The following is a 24,582-nucleotide window of genomic DNA, read 5'->3' on the forward strand; positions in this document are numbered from 1 at the left end:
GTTGTAACATAGCTTGACCTGCTATCAGAAACACTCCACAAGGACAATTATTAAAAAATGTGACTGTAAATTATAGGCTAGACAGTCTGGGTCCATCAGGAGAGATAAAGTACACAATAACTTGGGCCAGAAAAGCTTGATATAACAGTTTATTAACCATAATAGGTTGGAGTAATGAGGGATTGGTAAGAAAGGAAGAAGTAAACAACATAGGAATAGCAGATATAAAGAGCAGCCACCACCCCTGGGGATGAGTGTTCAAGGAAGAAGACTCCCAGGGTTGAAATATGGATCTTGTTGCAGAGTGAAGCTATGGCTCACTGAATGGCAGAGATATGGAAGAACTTGCTGGAAATCCACCCTCTAGGATGCCAGGCAAAACAAAACTGTTGACAAAACTGACGCGCTGAGCCTGCGCGTCCGGAGCCTGTGCTCCGCAACGGGAGAGGCCACAACAGTGAGAGGCCGTGTACTGCAAAAAAAAAATAATAATTTTATATATATATATATATATATATAATTTGGGGGATAATTAGGGATATGCAGTAAATAAAACAGGAAAGGTAGATATAAGTGTTAGGGATGGGAGCAATTTGAAATAAGGTGGTCAGGGAAGGCTTTACTAAGATAGTAAATCTCAGTTTAGTCTGAGAGTAATTCAGTATCTCTTGACTTAAACTACTAGAATATTCTATTGAATTTTCACTGCCAATTTATCCACAGTAATTCCAATTACAAGATCTGACTTTAGCTTTTCACTTCTTGAGGTGGCTGGAGGATCAAATTTCCACAGATCTTAAACTAATTTAAATTCCAAAATGTATAATTTTGTGTTTTGCCAACAGATTTGTTTAATCCAGGATTTGACAGCAAATAATTGTTGTCTTTTAAAACAAATAACCTCAAAGAATTAAAGATATTAATTGAAGAAATAGTAAATTTATTATTTTTATTAAAGTATATCAATACCTAGAAACAATAAGGGGCACGTTATAAATATGGATACAAAACAGTAAGTCAAAGTTTCACTTGAAGTAGAAAAGCTTAACTATAAGCTTTTTTTAAAGTATATCAAAGGCAACGAACCATAAATGTGTTAATCATAAAATGTCACTGTAAGTATCACAAGAATATAAAACTTTAAAATCTTCTGCTTTAAATTCTTAAATAACTACAGGGTGACTAAATATGTTCAGGATGATTTGGGCAGAAAAAGCAACTAGCTAAACTCACAAAATCAATTAATTAACTGTGTTACATTTCTGTTTGTTTTTTTTTAATGTATTGTGGTCTTGCTTATAAAGGTGTTAATTCATTGAGTTAATTCACTGGGTAAGGTTTTAAGACAATACTCTGATTTATACTTGTTACATTCCAGAATCTTTGGAGAAATTACCTTTGAAGGGGACTTTCTAAAATAGGAAAATCTATTTTAATATAGAGGCCAAAAATCCTTGAAATACTTTTTCCACTCCCTTGAAACAGATGAATATTTGAGATCTGTTTATAATATGTGAGACAGAGAATCATAATGATAAAATTCCTTTTTATAAATAACTAGGTATGACACAGTGACATATCCTTGAGAAGCCCAATAAACACGCTCCATGTATGACCCATCATTGCCTTACATAGTACCCCTAATTTAAAAGACAATTACCTTTACTGATTTATTTTACATACAGCAAACTATTATCAGTTAAGAGAAAACAAAATTGATGCTCAAAGCACTTCTGTAGATGATACAGAAGATATGTTTGTACTGTAACCAGATCACTACAGGAAAAAACTACGCAAACTACAGACAAAAATAATAAACTATCCATAAGGAATAAGTTCAATTTAAGGCTTCATATTCACAACATTTAATGGCTGAAAACTAAACAGCAATAACAAAGGAAAATGTATTTAAATAAATGCTTTCATGTGAATGGAAAAGGTTCACTCAGCAAACCCTCAGCAATATTGACCATAAAGACAGTATTATACACCAGTCTCATATTTAAGAGGATTCTGTCTGCCTTGTTAGGCTTCAAACAGCTCACAGAAGGTTGATTACATTTATGCTGCCTCTTAATAGAAGCAAAGTTCATAGCTTTGCATATGATGGCATCTTGTCAGGCTATAAGCAATCTTGAAACATAATTTGCATTTATCATCTCTACTTTTTGCTCCTGGCAGCATAAGAAAGCCTGCTTTCTCAAATGCACAGATGTGCTCAGTGTGCACTTTCCAAATTATGTATAGGAAAATGCTTGCTCTCTATAATGTGTAATTAAGAAGAGCTCAGGACTTTCTTAATAAAATCTAGAGGGCAATGATATTTTCTAAGTCTTGAAAGTCTACTTGAAAGCTATTAAATAAATTCTATCTTAATTATTATAATTAATTTTAAGTACATTTTGAATAATTAAAAGAATATCTTTAAGCAAATTCATAACGTACAGAGTTCAGCCTTGCTAATATGGAGACTTAATAAAAAAAAAACTAATCAAAGCCTCTGGCCAGAAATAAAATTGTTAATGATTTTGGGCTTTTTAAAAATGTATGTAAAATTTCTTACAAAACCATAACTGTTCTTTCCTTAAAAATATGTTCCCTAGTAGAATACTGAACTAGAAAACAGATCATTAATCAAACCACATTTTAAAAATGATTTTTTAGTATAAAACACTTTCCCACAGATCCAAGGAGATCAGATAATTATGACGTCAGACGCAAAAACAGAATGCTAGGGACCCAGAATAAAAAGCATACAATGTAAGAGACTAATCACCTAATAAAAGAACCATAAGCTCACAATAAAGTAAGAGAGAATAGCTATACAAAAAACTTTAAAAATAAACACCGGGTATACAGTTAAATTAAAGAATCAAAATGAAAAGTGGGTACATTTTCATAAAAGGACATAAAAATCTTGTGAATATTGTAACTGCTACATAAATATTGTGTAAATCTTCAGATTTTGGTTGCCTCTTTTGGGAGGTTTAAGGTATTGTTTTTTAATCTTAAATTCTTCACAAAGAAATTTACCTCCCTCTGAAATAGTAAGTCAAGTAGCACTTCAAGTTTTTTCCTTCATGGAAACAGTTGCTGGAATAGAAAACTACCAAAAGTTTTAATCAACTAATTTAATCTTTCATGCTTTAATATAGATTTTAAATTTAAACCTTTTCTTTCTACAGAAATCAATTATTGGTAATACATTGTTATTTTCCCTTAGCAAATCAAAGAAGCATTTAATCACATATTATAATACTAAAGAAAACATGATATAATTTAAAAAATTTATTTTTACCTTAACTTAGGACAATCAATTGACCTCTATTTCCACTTGAAAAAAGCATGAGAGAAGGAAGTTTCTACTAGTTTACTCTCAAAAAGGGGAAAGGTGGCTCTAGAGACCAACTCAGAAATTACAGTTGTCCATCATCAGCTAGAATGTAACTCAGGAACTGTTGTTTCTTCTAATTCCTGTATTTTGTCACACTTATTGCTTTCTTTGCCCTCTTGATATGTACGAAGCTGCTCCACAAAACCAGCATTTGGACATATGGAAGGTCTTGCATTTTTCACCAAAGAAAAAGCACTGGTAAATGAGATTTCTTCAGAATTCATTAGGAAGCCTATTATAATTGCAGCAGCCCTGGAAACTCCTGCATTACAGTGAACAAGAACCACTCCATCCTATAATAAAACCAAACAAAAATCTTCATTATTCATTTAAGAGAGACTATAATATAATCTTATACTACTTAAAATTATAAAATAAAAATATTCACTTTATTGATTTATTTGATTCAATCTATTCAATCATCAAAATACAATTCATTGTAGGGAATGAATGGGGAAAATCAATCAATTAACCAACACCTTCTCTTCCCACCTCCCAGAATTGAAATGCTTTGATGATATACTTGGAATTCTGAAACTACCTTTTATTAAACTGAAGTAATCTAGTAAAGTACACATGAAAGCCTAGTAACTTAGTAGCCACGAGTCTATAAATAAGGGAAATATCACAGGAAATGTATGTGGAAATATAAATAAAACCATAATCATAAACTAAACAGAAAGCTCGAGACATTCTAGGTACACATAGCGCTCCCATGAAGAAACTAGTATCATTCCTTAGAAATCTATGGTAAAATGATCAGTAAAGAAAAAATTTTCTTCCCTTGGATATATTTTATTCTGGAGGGAAGTGACTTAAAAAATAGTTAAACTTATGAGGTAGTAAAATGATGACACAAATAGCTCATGACAATGTGAAGTGGAAAAGGTAATTAGACACCAGCATGAGGTCAATAAATGAAAAACGTTTCAGGTAACTTGCAAATGATACTTCACAAGTGAAAAGGGACACAGTGCAAGGCCAATGCTGATGGGGGTAATATTGCATTAATAATGAATGTGATAGATCTGATGGATCAGCATTGATACAGGTTAGCTTATCTCAGGCCTTTAAAAAGTTAATGATCTAAATGAAATGTAGAGAACAGTGAGCACACCCAACAGAACCAGACATTTTAATTACTTCATTTCTTGATTCTTCTTTTCTTACAACACAAGAAAGATGGGAACAGGGAAAAGGGGAAAAAATCTTACAACTGAAAATTCTCTGCCCAAAGTACACATTAACAATGCTATGTTTATGGCTTATTGGATTATTTTACTTTTACAAGGCAGTTTTCTTAGATGCATAAATCTATTGCAAAATTCCTTTCCTAGGTCTACTGTAACAAATTTGCAAGTGTAACTCATTTCAAGAAACACAGATCATTCACAAGAAAATTAGTTAATATTTTAAATCCTCATATCAAAAAGACAATTTCAATTGTTTATATATATATTTTTTTCTTTTTTCCTTTTTTTAAAAATTTCTTATTGGAGTATAATTGCTTTACAATGTTGTGTTAGTTTCTACTGCACAGCAAAGTGAATCAGCTATATGTATACATATATCCCCTCTTTTTTGGATTTCCTTCCCATTTAGGTCACCACAGAGCACTGAGTAGAGTTCCCTGTGCTATACAGTAGGTTCTCATTAGTTATCTATTTTACACATAGTATCAATAGTGTATATATTTCAATACCAATCTCCCAATTCATCCCACCCCTGCTCCCCTCCTTCGTATCCATACATTTGTTCTCTACGTCTGTCTCTATTTCTGCTTTGTAAATAAGATTGTCTATTTATATTTATGTATTTCAGAGTCATTTCCAGATATTAACTTTCTGTACAAGAAAAGCGAAACACAAATATTCACTCTACATATACAGAATTTTTCTCACTTTGTATAATGGCTTTTTTATGAGACTTAAGACATTTTAAAATCATATTACAGTAACCAATGAAAAGTATTAATGAACTTCTTTTAACTCAAAACAGATTAGCTATTCCAAAGAAACTTGGAATCATAAGCTTAATAAGAGGTGCCTCATGTCATTTTTAATGTTTCCTGACTGTATACTAGTTATCTCTATGTTATGATCCATACATATGCTTTCAAAAATGAAACTAGCTTTATTTTCAATCTTATACATGGTGCAATCAGTTTTAGCTAATGTTCAAAAATGTTAGTATTTTCTTCCCTCTTACATTCCTTATATAAACAGCTACTTTTCTGTTAGTTTCTACAGCCTTTGAATTTACCTATTTACCTTTTATTATTCCTTGGGTATCATATTGCCCTTGAAAGTATTTCCAAACAAACTACTAGCTTCATATCCCCTTTCCAGAACTCAAAGTAGTGACAATTAAATCATTCATAAAGAAATTTTTTCTTTTGCACTTGCTGTTGTCCTCTGCTTGAAAGGCCTTTGCTCCTCTCTTGGTCCAGCTAACTTTGGCTTCTGTTCTAAAAAGGCTGTCTCTCTCTGCGTGAGAGGCGGGCAGGAGGAATATCCAAGCCATCTTTGTATGCCTAATACTTAGTACAATTTTGGGCACAGAGTAGGTATTCCATAAATGTTTGCTAAGCAAGCAAATTAATTTTGTTCTGCATTTCTGAGAAAACATTCTCTTAAAAGAATCAAATCACCATTCTGCTATGGGCAGATAGATAGGAATTATGTTATAGTATTTCCATTTTATGCAGTTTGCTTTGTTCTCGTGTTGTTATGAACAGCCTTTCAATTAGACTGCCAGCTCCTTAAGGGCAGCAATATACATCTCTTGTATCTTCTTAGAGTAAGTAATTCATATTTTTTGACAGATGAACTTAGTCAAGTTCAGGTCTTTTGATATATAGAAAAATATATTAAAATACTAACAGTGGTTGTATCTATATGGTGGAAGTGGGTGACCTTAATTTTTACCTATCTATATTTTCCAATTTTTCTACAATGTTATAAATTACATGTTTTTAAAATCACATCTTATAAATAATAAAGTAAACATGGAATGTCAAATACACATTTTCATACTAACAAACAAAACCTTTTGCAAAAAAAAAGGGGGTCAAGTAAATATTCCTGAAAGAACTCTTGAGACTATGGAGGTTACTTTACTACTTCCCTCTCGTGTATTTCTGTCCCTTTGGGCATAAACCGGACAAATAATGCATTAGGCAGAGATAGAAGAAGGACAGAGAAACCAAACAAAACAGGGTTTTATAAGTACAGAGAGAAATGAGGAAAGACATGGGAAAATGGAAGACATTCCATCTGGCAGCTGTATGTAAAAAGACGAAAACAAACTAGGACCTAGAAAGGTAGTTTTGAAATATGCAATTCACTGAGTAATCACATTTAATAATAGGTGCATATACAATAGGCAAAATCATGAAGAGATTTCTTCTAGAAAAAAATGAAGAAAATTCAAGACTTCTATTGCTAAAACTAAATATGTATTAATCTAAACAATAAAGAGTTTTCAGGGTAAGGAAATATTGGCTGAGGCTAAGATTTCAGTGAAAAACATAAGGCTTGAGAAATTAGAACATATTACAGAATTCAAATACATCTTGTAGCAGAAACATTTTATGCATCTCTTCGGAATCCTTTGATGCCATCATCTCACCCTCAGCTTGCTCCACCTCAACTACAACCTCTGTGGCTGACTGCCTATTGTGCCTTTAAGCCTATTAAGTTTTGCTTGCCTAAGAACACCTGGCTCTTCCCCGATGGCAGTCTCTGCATAGGTACACCCTGAGTTCTGGATTTTCTTGCTTCTTCTGAACTTGGATGGCAAGTCACACCACAGGGCATTGGGTTTGGCTTCAAGGTGGCTGCTGAAGGGGTGGGGTGCTACAACCTGGAATTGTGAGGTTAGTTACCTCTCCATGGGTAAACTTTGACCAATGGGAAATAGAAGCTGACAGATGGCCAGGCAGATAAATTCTCTCTCTTCCCTCCCTCCCAAAATCTACTGAGGTGCAGTTTCTTTGGACTCCCTGCCTGGGGATGTCTTGGGTACCACCCTACCAAGTACCCAGCTATTTCGCTGTCAGCTCATTGTGAAGTTGTGTTCAGCAAGGTAAACACATCATCTTACACTGCTTCTCATCCTTACCTGAGTCACTTCCTTTTCTTCTCACTCTCACTGCCTAGGGATTGCACCTCTCAAATGAAGCAGCAGCTCTTAATCCTTGGCTCAGGTTCTGTTTTTTGGGAAACCCAAACTAAGGACCATTTTTCTTAACTATTACCCATTTCACTTTTTATTTGCAACATGTGCATATCTTCTAATATGAATATGGATGATGTCTACATTTTTCCTTTACCGTCTAACGTACATTCTACATCTCCTTAGGAAAGCAGCTAATACAGAAACATTGTCACTTTTATTTCTAACACTGTTAGCTGGCACACTGGAATGTGACAATCTAGAGTCTGTAAAATTTTTCACAAGAGAACAGACTGGCCAATACTAGGCTCTGAATTAGAAAATCTCCTCCTTTTCTTTCATCCAAATATCTGCTATTAAATAAGGTAGAAAAGTGTTACATTTTTCCGGTAATCTAGAGAAGGGTATCGAGAAGAGTGCCGGGCACCTAAGGCACTCAATAAATATTACTAAATGAAAGGACGGAAGAGAGAGAGGGAAAGAGATAAGGTAGAAGGGAGATCATCAGAATTTAATTAAGTTGGATTCTATTAACTGTCATTAATTGTCGGGTGCTCCAGGACAGTTAACTTTTCTCTGTAAGTGCTTCTACATTCCCATCTATTTATCTAACATAAATTTTGTAAGAATTATATACTGACTAAAAATGATGTCATTTTGAGGTATAATTATTGGTAACAGCCAGCCTAGAAGCCCTGCCTTGGATCAGTACCAAGATTGAAGTATTGTATTTTTTGTTGGTCTTCTAAAGTCAGGGAACCAATGGACAGCTTCTGATCAGCATTTTTATACAATCTCAGGAATATTAATCTTCATAAATACACTAACAGGACTAGAGCAGCCTCTATCCCACAGTCCACCTGATTACCTTGCAAAGTGGTCAGAGGGCAGGTGGTTAGAAACTATCAAAGGAAACCTGCGTATTGGTTTGGCCAAAAAGTTCGTTCGGGTTTTTCCATAACATCTTACAAAAAACCGGAAAGAACTTTTGGGCCAACACAATACCTATGTACACAGGAAAATTCAGTAAGCAGAAAATTTTAAATCTGAATATTTCTCAGGAAGGCATAGGAATATGAGAAATTAAAGTTAAAAGTAAATATTTCACTGAAAAAAGAGCAACTGGAAAACTAAATAGTTGTAGGAATTAATGAAATATTGTTGAAGGGGAAATTTCATAATTGTTCTCTACATATTCATTACAGAAAGAATAAATATTGGATAATGGACCCATATTTTTAAATATCTGCTTCTGAAGAACTGTGGATCAAAACAAAACTTACGGACTTCCCTGGTGGCGCAGTGGTTAAGAACCCGCCTGCCAATGCAGGGAACACGGGTTCGAGCCCTGGTCCGGGAAGATGGCAGAGCAAATAAGCCCATGCACCACAACTACTGAGCCTGCACTATGGAGCCCACGAGCCACAACTACTGAGCCCGTGAGCCACAACTACTAAGCCCATGTGCCATAAATGCTAAAGCCCGTGCACCTAGAGCCCGTGCTCCACAGCAAGAGAAGCCACTGCAATGAGAAGCCCGCGCACCACAATGAAGAGTAGCCCTCACTCACCGCAAATAGAGAAAGCCTGTGCACAGCAACAAAGACCCAATGCAACTAAAAATGAATAATAAATTAATTAATTAAAAAAAAACTTACCTTCATTTTTGCTTGTTCAATAAATTCAAAACATTCTGGAAAATAAGACAGGATATTGGTCTCAGGTAGATCCAAAATAGAAATACTCTTATATACAAAGTCACTGAGGAAAGCATTTTCAACTCCATATGCAACATTGAGAATATGAGTCACCTTAAAGGGAAAAAAAAAAGGATGATTTTTAAAAATTCTCATGAATTAGGTTAATTAAACAGAGACTGAGATGTTGAGAGCTGTAACAAGAATAAACAATTTAAGCATGACTCAATAACACTTCCTTCAGGAAGCCTTTTCTGACTGCCTCATCCCTTACCAGAAGTGCTATTTCTATATACCCCCAAAGCACCCTCTACTTGCCTCATTATAGCCCTTACCACTGAGAGTCTGTTTATTTCCCTCACTGTACTAGAAACTCCATGAGGGCAGGGACCAGGTTTAGCTTACTCACTATTGTAAGTAAGCATTGTGAGTGAACAGTGACCTTAGCACAGAAAGTACTTAAAATATTTATTGAATAAATCAATTAATGTCCATATAAAAACTGACGTAAGGGAAGTGCATCAGTAGCACACCACTTCCCTTTCAATAATTATTTCCCTATTTTCCTCTTGTATTCTTTGTAAGTACAGTGGTTCTCAAGTGTGGCTGCACATTAGAACCATCAGTAAGCGTTTTAAAAATATCAATGCCACAGGGTCTCAAACCCGGAAATTCTGATGAATTAGTCTGGTTGAAAGGTGGGATGGTCATGAAAGATTTTCTTTTAAATGGCACACATAAGCAACCTCCTCATCCATCTATACATTCAGGCTCCTTTCCTGGAGTCCACCAAGCAAATGGAAGGAGCCATGTGGAAAGTCTATTAAGAGAATCCAAAGGCTAAACAGACCAGAAATATGAGTCCCTGTTTCTTATCAGGACATGCTTCTCACTGAACTTATTGTCTCTCTTAGTTTGGATCTTAGGGTTTGCCTGACCTTGGTATTTTCTTGTATCTCATCATATTTTAGAGTACTTGTCCAGCCTGCCTCTCTTGCCCCCACCATCCTCCCAGCTATGACTCTGGCTGTGTCCCACTCCCTCCCTCAGCACAGCTAATTGGTTTCGGGTGGACGCCTGACTTAAGCTAGACTGAGCAGATTATCTCAAGGAATTTAAAAAATAGGTGTGTGAGACAGCTAGAATGATCCACAAACTTGGGAGATTTAAGAACAGCCGTTTTCTATTAAGTGCTCAGGGAAGCTGAAAGATCTCTGCTCCCAAATGAGAAGAACAACACAGATGTGCAGATAGGGGCCATGTGCCAGGGGGAGAGAAAGGCTGTCCTGGATGGCCTCCTATTCTCTGGCATGGCCACTCTCTTCCCTCAGGTTCCAGAGAGCCCCCTAAATCATTACACATTCTCTTTCCTCGCTCAGGTTTCTGTGGTCCACAATCGAAAGAGTATTAAGACACACAGGGAACTAGGCCTCATGAAGAGAAGGCCACAGGCTATTTACTAACTTAAGTGCCTTGTGGAAAGAAGAAAACAGAAAAAAAACTCAGATCTTCTCAAGAGAGACTCTTACATAGAGAGGAGATGGAAGAACCTAGAAAGAAGGGAAGAACAGTTTTAGAAGATACAGTCTGAAATGTCCTTCTGCTTTCCCCAGTGAAATCCCACCTGACTGTGCCAAGCTACTCTCTCACTCCAAGTGGACTTCTGGCCAGGACTACATGATTCTGCCCTGAATTAATAGATGTGCCAATGTTTTATAATATTGATGTGTTTGCCTTACCTTTAGAACTATATTCTGCATTCCCAAAAGACCAAAAATGAGTTCTGACCACTTACAGGATATATCTGTATCTATATAGCTTCCCTATACATCACAGGATTACAGAGACGACCCAATGAGAATCTTGGGGAAACTTGTTGAAAGGTAAAAGTGCTTTACAAATATTGTGGATCATTAAACTACCCAATGTCTAGGTAGTTTAGCTGCTTGGAAATGCAACTTACATATATATTGATTGAATGATCATGCTTGAAAGGAACTGTACTGAGTCTCAGGTCATGGTGGTGATGGTGATGGGGACCTAGCCTAAAACCCTTCAAGTAATCAAGCATATTTCCAAAATGCAGTTACGGAGGTCCTAACAATGGTTGACCTTGTGATGCCCTTTATAATAGGGATAATAAGAATAGCCCCTTTACTGTGTAGGTAGTATGTGCTAGGCATACAGGTTAACTCACTTAATCCTCACATTTAGGCATTATCAAAAAATTATCTTTTGAACTAGTTCAAAAATCACAACATTATTAAAAAAAAAAAGAAACATTAAGAAGTCTTGCTCTCACCCTCTTTCCACTCCATCATCTCCCACCCATATGGTAACCATCTTTGTTGGTTTCTTGTATATTCTTTTAGAGTATCTTTATGCAAATAGTTTATGTACTCCCTTTCTTACACAAAGGCAACATCTTGGGTTTTTCCCCCTATTTAAAAATGTCCTGGACCTGCCAATGCAGGGGATATGGGTTCAAGCCTTGGTCCGGGAAGATCCCACATGCCTCAGAGCAATAAGGCCGTGCACCACAACTACTGAGCCTGCGTTCTAGAGCCTGAGAGCCACAACTACTGAGCCCACACGTCACAACTACTGAAGCCTGCGCACCTAGAGCCCGTGCTCCGCAACAAGAGAAGCCACCGCAATGAGAAGCCCGTGCACCGCAACGAAGAGTAGCCCCCACTCGCCACAACTAGAGAAAGCCCGCATGCAACAATGAAGGTCCAACACAGCCATACGTAAATTAATTAATTTTTTAAAATGTCCTGGAGATCTTTTCATATCAGTATCTAGAGACCATTTTTTTTGTGTTCTTTTAAAAAGCTATATAGGGAGACACAAGAGGGAAGAGATACAGGAACATATGTATATGTATAACTGATACACTTTGTTATAAAGCAGAAACTAACACACCATTGTAAAGCAATTATACTTCAATAAAGATGTAAAAAAAAAAAAAGCTATATAGTATTCCATCATGTGGGTGGACTATTGGTCATTTAACCAATTCCCTACTTATGGAAATAGGGGTTGTTTTCAATAAATTTGCTATTATAAACAGTGCTGCAGTAAACAACTTGGAATATCTTACGTTACACTTAGTTTTCTATCCTCCTTCATGCTTTATTGGGCATACACCAGGCACTCAATGAGTACCTTACTAATAAAACAACTCTTATTACCATATCTAAACATTACAATGAAATTCCTATAGAAATTTCTGAAATGATCTGCCACAAGAGAATTTCTATTAGTTATTGCACTCTACTTAAACCCCAAGAAATCCCTTTGAAATGTGTCATGCATTTAAATCAATAATTTTGTTTTACAGCATCCTTAAGATTTTGTAGAAACCCTCTATTCAGCTGCTCAGCTTACTTTTGCTTCTTCCAGGCATCTAACAGGATCTTTTATACAGAGACAGAATGATCTTTTAAACAGCAGCTGGGTTCACATCACCAGGATGAAAGTGAATTGGAACTAGTGTATCATAACAGGGCCTAGATAATAAAACACTTGCCAATGAAAAGATTTATCAGTTTTTCTAATTTCCATTTTTACCCTGAGAAATATTAATTTATTCATGTAAGCAAGACTCTAAAACATGTTCTACTTATGTTGAAATATTGATCTAAGAGGGTTCCTATCAGGATATACAGTCATTCTCATATCCTTATGCAATTTCAGGCCATTGTCTCTTATTGTCAGGCAGTTATTATTATAATAAAACGAGGGGAGTCCAATTTAAACACAAATAAGTACATTGACTAGTAAACATATCAAATTAGTTAGTGAATTCGTTAGTATTTATTTCCTTGAAGAAATTAATTGCAAGTGTTTATCACATAAAATTTTCAGCCTCAATTTAATCAAATCTTTTTCTAAGAGCTGTGGGATGAAAGATGAGTAGGACAGGGTCTCTAATCCTCTAGAAGTCTGCTGAATAATAGAGGGGAAAACATGTTCACCGACAGTAATAATAAAAAGTAGAGGTGCTAAGAGCTACAGGAGAAGAACAAAGTGTTATGAGACCAGAAGGGAGGAACACATACTGAACTTGTTCCTTCCAGGAGCCTCCACGTTTGCTGTTCTCTCAGCCTTAAGGGCTCTTTTCCTGATTTAAGCACAGCTGACTCTGTCCTAAGGTCTCAATTGAAATATAATACCCTCAGAGGCCTATTCCCCTGCCACTCCTCTCACTGCCTTGTTTCAATTCTTTCAGAGAATGTATTCTCATCTGAAAATATATTTTAAAATCAAGGACCTTACTGCTTGTTCATTTCTATGTCCCCTGCAACTAGAAAAGGGCCTAGCACCCCACTTACATCGTGGGTGAGAGGCAGGGTTGCATTCTTTTGGCTACTCCCTGCCTCTTTCAAATCACTTCTTTTCCACCCTCCAGTAAAAATCCTTGCTCTTTTGAGATTCATACAAGCTGATTATTCCATTTTATACCTTGCATTCCTTGGGCACCTGACCCTCAGTTTTCTGGGTCCTACCCCACGTCCTACCATTATCCTGGGTGACATCAATTTCCACTTGGGTTTAACAGGTCCCTGACGACTTCATCGCCAATGACCTTCATCACCACTCTCCTTCACCACCTCTGCAAGACCAATGCCCAGGACTGATCCAGCTCTGATCCCATTAACTCAGGTATCCCACTCTTATTTTTCCATCTTCCACTCAGTTATTCCCTCTACACCTCACAAAAACCATCAACTCCTTGATCTTTCTATTTTATCTATCAGCCGCCTCTTGCCTTCACTTCCTTTGTTATTCAGCTTATAGTCCATGGTCTACCTCCCCTGCACCTGACTGGTAAAAGTCCCCTCTATACCCAGACTGCTAAGCACGGCTGGAAAAAATTCACACAATACTGCAGTTCATGCCACCATTAGTTCATGAGAGCCAACCTCTCTTGTACCTTAGTGATGCTTAGCAACTATATTTCCCTAGTAGGCTCTCTCCCTCATTCCCCATATCAGCTCTTTCAAACATTCCCTACTCTCCTAATAACCTTCAACCCTACCACCTCTTCCCGACTCCCAGTAGATCACCTCACTTACCATTTTACAGTAAAAAGACAAGTCATCACATAGGAACCCTTTCCATCAAACCTTACCATCAAATTTAACAACTTCGCCTACACCTGCATTCACCCTTTCCTTCTACCTTCTTAATTCAGAGCATGATGTGCTCCCACATCCTTTATGAGGCTCATTCTGGCACCTGTGTTTGGGGTCACACTGCCCACACTTTCTTGGCCCTCTAGCCACAATTCTTGCTTTCCTGTATTTTCAATTCCTTTCTCTACCATCAGCTTTATACACACTCAAAACTCTCCCATCTCCCTCATTTGATCTCATCATCACCTATGGGTCTTCCTGCTCTCTTCTGCACGTTTTTGGTGTGATCATTTCCTCCACCTCTCAATCTTTTGAAATCTGGCTTGGGCCTCCAATTCAAATGAAACTGTTCCCACTAAAGTCACCAACAACTTTTTGTTCTAAAGTCCAACTGTTGTAATTCGGTCCCAACAATACTTAAACTTTGGGCAGCATCTGACACCGCTGACTCTATCCTCCACAGAACTCTGCTTTGGCTTCCATGACACCACAATTTTTTTACTTTCCTACAAACTCTTACAGTACCTCCTTTCCCACTGCAGATTCTTCTTCCTTTGACTATTCCCTATAGGTTGGTATTACTCAGGGTTCTGGTGTAGGCCTTCTTCTCTGCTCACCTTGCCCCAGGTGATTTCATCTACTCCAACAATTTAAATCACTACTTATAAGCTGAAGATTCCTGAATCTCTATTTTTACCTCTCTCCTGAACTTCAGACCCCATATACCCACACTGTCTATTGAATAACACTACTGAGATTATCCACGGCATCTGAAATTTAAATTATTCAAAATTGAGCTCGTTATTTTTCCTGCAAAACCTGCTCCTCCCTACTTTGTTCCCTATCTCATGGGACGACACCAACACTACTTAGTAACCCAAGAAAGCTGAATATCACCTCTGACTCCTCCTTCTTTCTCAACTTCACCCCCCCCTTCTACTCTGTCCTGCAAGTAGTCAATCATTAACTTTTGAGAATTCTACCCTCTTAAAAACCCCTCAAATCCATCCACTTCTCTCTACCCCCACTGAATCCTAATCTAAGCTACCATCATCTTTTTTCAGATTGCTGCAACAGCCTCAAAACTAGTCTTCCCATCTCTAGCTTGAGCAATCCTCCAACCTATTTTCCACACTGCCTCTAACCATCCATCTTTCTAAAATGCAAATTTGATCCTGTTACTTCCCTCCATAAAGCCTTTCAAAGGCTTTCCACTGTCTTTTGTATCAATTCCAAACAGTTTACTCTGGCTTACATGGACTTTTGTGATCTGACTCACGCTTACTTCTCTGGCCTTGTCTCTTGGTACCCTTCTTTCTCACACTCTCTTTTCTAGGGTTACTAAACTTCTTTTCTGTTCCTGAAAGCATCAGCCTTTCTCTTGTCTCTGGGCCTTCACAGAGCCATTTCTTCTATCTGAACACTTTTCTGTCTGCTCCCTCCTCACCCGCTTCAGAGCAAAACTTCAATATTATTTCCTCCAGGAAGACTTCCCTGACCTTACTATCCCCAACCCAACCCAAACAAACATGGGTTAAGGGCATCATCTCCTATGCTCTCCCATAGCACCTGCACATCCCCATCAACACATACAATACACTGTACTGTAGCTGCTTATTTGTCTTTCTTCCCTCTCTGCCCCTCAAATCATAAACTTCATGTGAACAAGAACCTTTTGCATTCCTCAAACCACAGCAATTCCATGACCCTGAAATCGTGCTTAACAAAATAGTTGATGGATAATTTTTTTTTCAGTAAATATTGAAATAAGTAATAAATCACATCAGTTGTGTGGGGGAAGGTGGGAAGAGATAGCATTGGGGAAGAAGTGGTATGTGAGTTGGGACTCAAGGCATGGGTAAATCTTGGACAAGAAGAGAAGAGGGGAAGGTCTATTCCACACAGAGGAACTACATAAGCAGAAGCAGGAAGAAGTGCCTCCAAAGTCAGTTTCATGAGGAAAAGTAAAGGGAGATTGAGAGAAAATAAAACTGGAAAGATGGATTACAAATTCACATATTTGAATTAAGTGCAATAATTTTTGTCACTTTATTAAAATGATAGCCAAATCTCACCTATCCAACTCTGAAATGGACCTATGCAGTTTTTCCTAAATAAATGTAACAATGAAAATACTTCCTATACACAGTGCCAGACCTGAAGCATTTCTTTTTACCTTGTGCTTTTTCAGTGTATCCAGATCATGAGCAGCATCTTGTGACCCTATAAGAAATAAATAACATCACCTTGAATATAAAAATAATCATCCTGACTTTTAATCTAATTTTTGCAACAACTCTGTTAGCTATTCATTTATTTTAAGAAATGCAACTTGGGAGGACCTCAGTCCAACTTTCTGAAAGATAATTCAGGAATATTCATCAAAAAATATTCATCTTATATATACTCTTAGACTCTGAAATCTGACTTGTAGGAATTCTTCCTAAAAGTCCTGGATATTGCAAAGATTAGCTATCAGGATGTTCTTCACAGTGTTGTCTGTAATACAAAATAAACTCTATAAAAACAAAACAAACAAAAAAACCAACCAAACCCAATGATGGGGGTTGGGTTATATTAAAGATAGTACAATTATGTAGTGAAAATATATACAGGCCTTTGAAATGAGAAATGTAGAAGCATATTTATGGCATGGAAATATATTCTCAATATATTATGTGATAAAAGCAGGTTACAAAACATCAACCATTTTTGTAAAAACAAAAACTATGTATATGCTTAAAAATGGACAGGAAGTATACAGAATAAAATGTTAACAGTAGGATTATAGGTGATTTTTTTCTTTACGCTCATGTGTACTTTTTACAATAAATATCTATTTCTTTTGTAACTTAAAAAAGGATATTTTAAAAAAGACACCCACAAAATGATTTAGTGCCAGCTGGTCTGGGAACACCCAGTAGCTTAGAGCAAACACTGCTGGTCTATTGAATTCCACCCACGTTCTGTGTACCACTAGGGCTGTATCCTTTTCCAGTTTCTTCCTGTCAAAATTGGCTTTCTAGAGCTCTCACACTTGGAAAATGACTCTAGGTAATACGCAAGGTTATTATACATGAGAACAACTAGTTAAAATAAAGTGAGTGACACAACTGAAAAAATAGGGCATTTATTATATTAAGATTTCAAGTATTTTACTTTCCTGAATTAGGTTCCATTTCTATAAACAACACTTTTCTCACCTTATCCACCTGGGAAATCTGCCAGCTTCTATTATGTGACTTTAGGTAGGTGGAGGGCCAGCAAGTATGCTGGTTGGCCAATATTCTCTTGGTAATACGAAGCTCACAGGCTCCTTACTGAGTCTACATTCAACATTACTTAAAAGTTAGCCTATCAAAATATTAACATTTGTTAAAGCTGGATGGTGGGTATGTAATTGTCTGTTATAGTGTAGTCTGTAATTTTTTACACGTATGAAATACTTCATAATTTAAAAATAATTTCTCAGTTTTCTGTAGGAAGTCCTATTCATCTCCAGGGGGAGAAATGGGTTCAAATAAGTTAACTGAAATTTGGTGGTTTAATATGCATGTTATCTTTTAAATAATAATTCTACATGGCCTATTTCTTAAAATAGCAAAAAAAAAAAAAAAGAAACATGCATGAATGAAATTCTTTCTTTTCTTACCCCAAACTTTCATTATTATATTTATCAAACCTGTATATTTTCATTATTTCCATTAAATACACACACACACCAAACAGAACAGGTCAGTTATATTCCAGAGTTGGCTGCTATATTTTGAAAATGACTTCCAGAATATGAATATATTGGTACAAATTTAGTGTTCTTGAGACCAAAAATCAACTTGTATCACTGCCTTTTCAAACAATAGGAAAATTACATGAGTTTTAATAGTGTGGGGGAATAATTTTAGTCAGCACAAATGGACTTCAGGTAATTGGCTTGTATGTTTCATCTAATACTTGGTAGTATTCAGTTCACGTTAATTCTCTCTAAATTCTAGACATAAACATCAGCTTTTCTCCAATTTTAAATGATTGCTTTGTGTTGCAGTCTTGCGTTAAAATTTTGTTGGAAAAACACTTATCGTTAAAAGAAATAAACACTATAAATCATTATAACAATGTGTTATTTAAATCTTTGTTTTGAAAAAGCAGAATGTTATCCTTTTATAAACTATCTTAATTGAGATTTTAAAACAAATATCAATTTTAATAATTTTATGATTTTAACAGTGGCAACATGGATCTATAATTGTGTTAAACTTAATAGAACTGAATAGCAAATCAATTTTAACAGTATGGCAATTTTTTAAATAACAGAAAAAGAAGTTGATAAATAGGACTACAACTAAAGAAAGAAGTCTAATAATAATAATAATAATTTACAGTTATATTTTACAATGACACAAACCACTAATATTCAAGACCTTGGCCAAGAATTATTAAGGAAATATTACAGATGAAGTAACTGATTTAGAAAGTATATTACGTGCTACTGGAGTTGGGTCTTCTAACAAGTTCAATGTGTTGCAATCATAATATATGTATCATAAAAAATAGGCTACGTAAGATCTCCAGAATCCTGTTTCTATTTTTAAGAGATCTTTTTTAATGAAAATACTAAATACTGCATAAATTCTGGTGCAGCATGTCTTGATTTACAAATCTCTATTTTCATCATCAAAAAATTAAACAAAAAAATTATTACTGAAATAAACCAAAAAGATATTATTACATTACTGAAAAGGGAAATAAATAATATTCCAAAGAGAAATGTTTTGAGAAAATTTGTAGGAGTAAACATTCATAAATGGATAGAAATAGGAGCATAAATTCCTATAAGGATAAGGTAAAATAATATTTGTGAAAGAATTTTACAAAATTAAGAGCTATACAAATTTAATGTATTATTTGCCTCCTAAAAATACTGGGCTTCCAGGATATCAGAAATCCTCTACAACCTTATAAAGGATCCCAAGATTTTCACCTAGAATTGAAGCAAAGATCTCAAAATGTTACCAGTTGGGATTTCTTAACAGGATGGACATAACAAGAAATAACTGTACCCTTTTAACTACCCAAGAGAAATGGAATTTTTCACTTTTACAAATCAAGTTGGATATAAGAAAAGTCCTAGTGATTTTTGTTGTAAAAATATAATTTGCAAAACCTAGGACAAAAATATTCACTGACTAAGATCTTTTATCAACTTGTTAGGTAGTTCAAGGGCCTATGTAAGATTTTTGAAATGCAGAAGCTTGGGTGAATTTATGAGCTAACTGAAAAAGACATTATATTTTGACAGCTTTCTATTTTCTTTATTTCCCACCCAAAACAAAATTTAATTTCATGTAGTGCTAGGGGGGAGCTGTGTTGCTTTGAATAGATGAAGGAAGCTCTTTGAAGCAACCTAGAAACAACCCCTGCATCATTCACGTGGAAGAACTTTAGATGTAACCATCCATAGGTCCCTCAGAATAAGTCCCTTGTAACTGGGCAGAAGAAGGTCTATCTACCTCTCAGAAGAAAGGAGGTTGTACCTGATGAAATTATCCCATTTCCTGGTCCAAAGAGGCGACCATATAAGGACTAGTCTCAGAAGTCCCTCCCAGCACTCGCTCAAGATCCTGGAAGGGTTCCAATGCCAATCTGAGAACACTACCTTGATCAGCTCACTTTGCATAAGTCTAGATAAAAAAATAAGTGAAGTTCATGAAAACTCTGAAAGGGTGAATGATATTTTTTAATTCTACCATAATTATTTTAAACCATTATTACTACAATGGAAGCCAAATAACCAAAACATGTGCCTTATTTCCTCTCCTAGAAATGTTGTGCAAATCCTGGGTGCACCTTCCAGACTAGCTAAATGACCCACTTCATTTTTTCACAGGGCTGCAGAAACTAATTGGATATATTTATTTGGTGAAAAGACAGGTCATGTAACAATTCATATAATACATAATACAATAACAACTCATATGTATACTGCAATTGATATGTTTCAAAAACCTTTTCCAACTTCAGGACAACCCTATAAGATAAGCACATACTGTTACTTCAGCTTTACAGATGGCTTTTCTGGAGGACCAAATAGAATAAATGACTTTCACTAGCTCATCTAGCTTTACGTAGAGCATGGCTAAAAGCCTGGACTCCCTGAGTCAGTCTATGTAACAATGGAGAGCCGGAGTGTATCAGACTTGAGCTTGTGCAAGTTACTTAACCAATCTTAAATCCAGTTCCCATCTGTAAAATGGAGCTGATGATCCCTGCTTCACAGAGTTTTTAAAAGGAGTGAGATGCTATGTGCACTCCACATAATACCTGGCCATTTCTGACACCCAATTCAGTGCTCTTTTTACTCCGGAGAGGCTTGGCTGTATAAATACTAACAAATCACTGATTTTTCCAAGTCTTAATTTCTCTATTCACAAATCAAAAATAATTCAAACCTACTTAAAACACTGTTGACTATTTTTTAAGAATATCGTATCATATTCTTGCCAAGCTAACAAGCTTGTACTTTTATAACTGTGCTTCATTTGTTATTTGTGGATTATGCTTTGTATAGGGAATCTGTATTTTCCGTAATACAGGAAATCATAAACCATCAGATTCATAGCTATAAAATATCAGTCCACCTTCTCCTTAACACTACAAAAACAGACACCATGAACAGATGTGGCCACAGGAGGCATGCACTCCATATGGTTTGCAACCCCAGAGCAGGCAAAAAAGCATTTGCCTTTTGAAATATTAACTTTTCTATAACTTCAACCCCTGTCACTTGTAGTTTTGCCTAATAAAAGCATTCTTTTTACTTTGATAATCTTTAAGGCTATATCCTTTTATTATCCAAGAAAATACAACATCAATGTGTTATCCTCCAGAGAAGTTAGAAAAACAGGAAGAAAGCTTTTAGAAAATTCAAATATCAGGTGCTATGTGTTACTAGAATCTATGCCTCTTATGTATATAGTGGAGCAGAAACATCCCTGACTAGCTAGTGTAGCTAGCTAGTGTAAGTTCCATATCCGAAAAAGGAAACATTTCAATTTTCCAGCAGTTTAGCTGATAGTACAGACTATTATTATTAGGGAGGAAAACGTTAATTAATATAGTTAAATGAACTCAATAACTTAGTGGCAAATCAATATACTCACCCAGGAGCAACCATGGCTTAATAACACCAACTTGCAGGTCCAGGCTAAGGTCCTGCACATAACCACAACCTTCCCCACTGCTCGGCTCTACTTCTTCCACAACATGAATTCTGGCATCTTTCCATGTTTCTATAATTTTCTTTCCAGTTAGCGTTGTCACCCTGGTGCATTGCTTCCTGAGATTATTCCGGGAGAATGCCTTAATTTCCTGGTTAAGGGAGTGCATTACATGAGCAGTGGCTAAGAACAAACACAAGCAAATCCAGCCAGCACAGTGAACGACCGAACTGCTAGTCTCTTAATGTTCAAGTAACAAATGCAGCCTCAGTAGTTCACTGTCCTGCAGGTAACTGTATCAGCCACACGCTGGGAGTCACAAGGGTCCAGCTCCGTTTTTCCCAGCGCTGCAATGTAAGGGGAAATCTGATTGGCCACTGAGAAACGGGCGCCGATTGGATGCTGTTTCTCCTTCCGGTTGGTCGAAAATTAATTACCCTTCAAAGAGTTTTCTTACTGTTGCTATTTAAAGCTAGCTTTATTATTCACACCCAATGATAAAATATAAGACTTAATGGGAGAGAAGGCTGACATTTCCTCTCTCATTAAAAGCAGTGGTTTTCTGGATATGCTCGATCGGTGTTGCTTGTGGTGACCTGGGTATCCCTCCTGCTCTAGTACAGCTGCGGAGTCACAGTGCAAACCTTCCTACTGTGCAGAACCGTGCCTATCCGCCTGCTTTTCGGCTAATCCGGGGGGCTACAGCAGACGTTGAAAGTTATTCCTCGCTTCCTATGTGTTTCACACTCTTTCTTTCTGATGTTATTGCCAAGAGAAACATTTACTAGATTAAAAACATAAACAAAAAACTGTTGTGCAGACTTGCAAGGTTACAATTTAAATGAAACCTGCAAAAGTAATTTTCTAATTATGTTCCTATATTGCAGGTTAATAAGAGCTTAGTACATTTTTCCCCTAACTTCTCGCCTACATTTTCATTATCAGTAAAACTGCAGAAGAAGTCTTCATGCAATAAATATACACTCTGTTTATGAGAGGCATTGGCCGCAAGTCTTTTCATACATAATTTCAGAAATTGGGGATGCAAACATCCAAGTTTACAAAATTGATCAATTATAGAACGATTTTGATTAGAAAAGGATGATATGTTTTACCAAAGAAGTCACAAGATTCCTTTAAATAGAAAATTTTCTTACCCCACTTAAAATGCAATTTTATATGGGCTTAGACACAATGTATAAACACATGTATAAAGTGAAGCTGCACTTAGAGAACACTTATTCACAACAATTTATTAAAATTTTTGTTGTTGTTGAAACTGACTTAAAATAAACCAAATTTCTCCATATTGAAAAGAGTGATAAATCAGCCCAGACTAGCTACAGGGCATTCTAAAATGAAGAACTGAAGAACTTTTTTGCATCATTTAAACCATCACGTGTTCATCAAAAACAACTCTAACTCTCATATATCATTCCGTGTATTTATCACAAAATGATAAATTCTGATCATAAAATGATCAAAAAATTTACCAGCTATTGAGCACATACTACATGCTAGGTCCTGTGCTTATAAGCAGTTTTTAGATTCTTAGTGTTATATGTCAGGTGCTTAATGATGTTTTACACACATTATCCCATTTGCTCTCATCACAAATTTATTATGTATATAGTATTAAATCATCTACATTTTACAGCTGAGGGAACTCAAATGCAGAGAGTGCAAATAACATATCCTACATTTCACAGATCATAAGTTTAGACCCACAGGTAAAATTTAGGTTTGTTTCCATCCAATGCCTTAGCTCTTGTTTACTATGGAATACTCCCTGCCCCCAAAATAGTTGTAGTTAACAAATATTTATTGAGCATCTACCATGTGCCAGGCACTGTTACAGTCCCTGGTGATACAACAATGAATAAAAACAAAGTCCCTTCTTTTCTGGAACTTATATCCAAATGGAGGGAGGACATGGACAGTCAATAAATAAATCAAATATAGCTATGTTAGGTCATGAAATAAGAGCTAAAAAGAAAAACTAAGTGAAATAAGGTAACAGAGTGAAAGAGCAGTGTGCTATTCACTATAGGTTGGTGAGAGAAGGCTCCTCTGATAAAGTGAAATTTGAACAGAGACTTGAATGAAGTACAGGAGCCAGCTCTGTAGATACCTGGGAGAAGAGCTTTGCAAGTGGAAGGAACCACAAGTGCTAAGACAGGAGTATACTGGTGAGAGGTAAGAGTTGGGGAGGTTTAAGAAACTGCCAGGTGGCAAATGTGGCTTCAGAGGGTGATTGAAGGGAAGAGTAGTGGGAGAGGAGGAGGTCAGAGAGAAATGGTAAAGACTTTAGATTTTATTCTGAGTGAGATGGGAAGCCACCAGAGAGAAGAGAGGAGTGGTGGATCCTGTGTTGTGCTACCCATTTCCCCGTTCGATGAATACCTGCTGTCTGGGAGTGCTGCTGGCTGACTGGTCATGATCCCTTCAGGGACTGCCTCAGCTACAGAGGGCTGCCTTGCCTGAGGTAGTACCCTTCATGGAACAGACCATAACCAAGACTGATTGATGAGGGAATATAAAGGCCTGGCTATCTTAGCCCAACTTGAGACAACTTTAAAGGGCCCTTCCAGCTTCAAAGGCCAACATGTGGTTGGCCAAGACTGTCACTGGACCTGCATAACCTCTTGACTTCTGTCCACTCCTGACCCTTCCATTCCCTTCTACAAATGTTGATCCCAAAAGCACTCCTTAAAAAAGTCTTGCATGCTAAACGCTACCTCAGTCACTTCCAGAGATACCCAGTCTGTGATAAGTGACATGGTACTATGCTTATGCTGCAAAAGGATCTTCCTGGCTGCTGTGAGGAGAGGGGGCAAAATGGAAGCAGGGAGATTTGTTAGGAGGCTATTACATTGGCCCAGATGGAAGACAACAGTTACTTGGGCTAGAATGGCTGTAGAGGGGGAGGGAAGACATAGTCAGGTGCTAGATATATATGAG

At 36.5% G+C, this 24,582-nt stretch overlaps 1 protein-coding gene across 2 annotated transcripts; it reads right to left on the minus strand.

The window, feature by feature from the left end:
* Positions 1-299: 299 nt before the first annotated feature.
* On the minus strand, positions 300-21,901 carry DUSP19 (dual specificity phosphatase 19). Of its 2 annotated transcripts, none has more exons than XM_082658947.1 (4): positions 21,565-21,901; positions 16,584-16,630; positions 9,228-9,380; positions 300-3,687 (listed from the first exon to the last, which is right to left on the minus strand). In XM_082658947.1, exons 1-4 carry the CDS (start codon positions 21,788-21,790, stop codon positions 3,433-3,435), a joined length of 681 nt encoding a protein of 226 aa, XP_082515073.1. In that variant the 5' UTR covers positions 21,791-21,901; the 3' UTR covers positions 300-3,432. The 2 variants fall into 2 exon arrangements, with proteins under 2 accessions (XP_082515073.1, XP_082515072.1); XM_082658946.1 differs by having other exon boundaries at positions 3,569-3,687; positions 9,228-9,262.
* Positions 21,902-24,582: the final 2,681 nt, after the last annotated feature.

The sequence above is a fragment of the Grampus griseus genome (genome assembly GCF_964374135.1).
Source record: "Grampus griseus genome assembly, chromosome: 7".
NCBI lineage: Eukaryota > Metazoa > Chordata > Mammalia > Artiodactyla > Delphinidae > Grampus > Grampus griseus.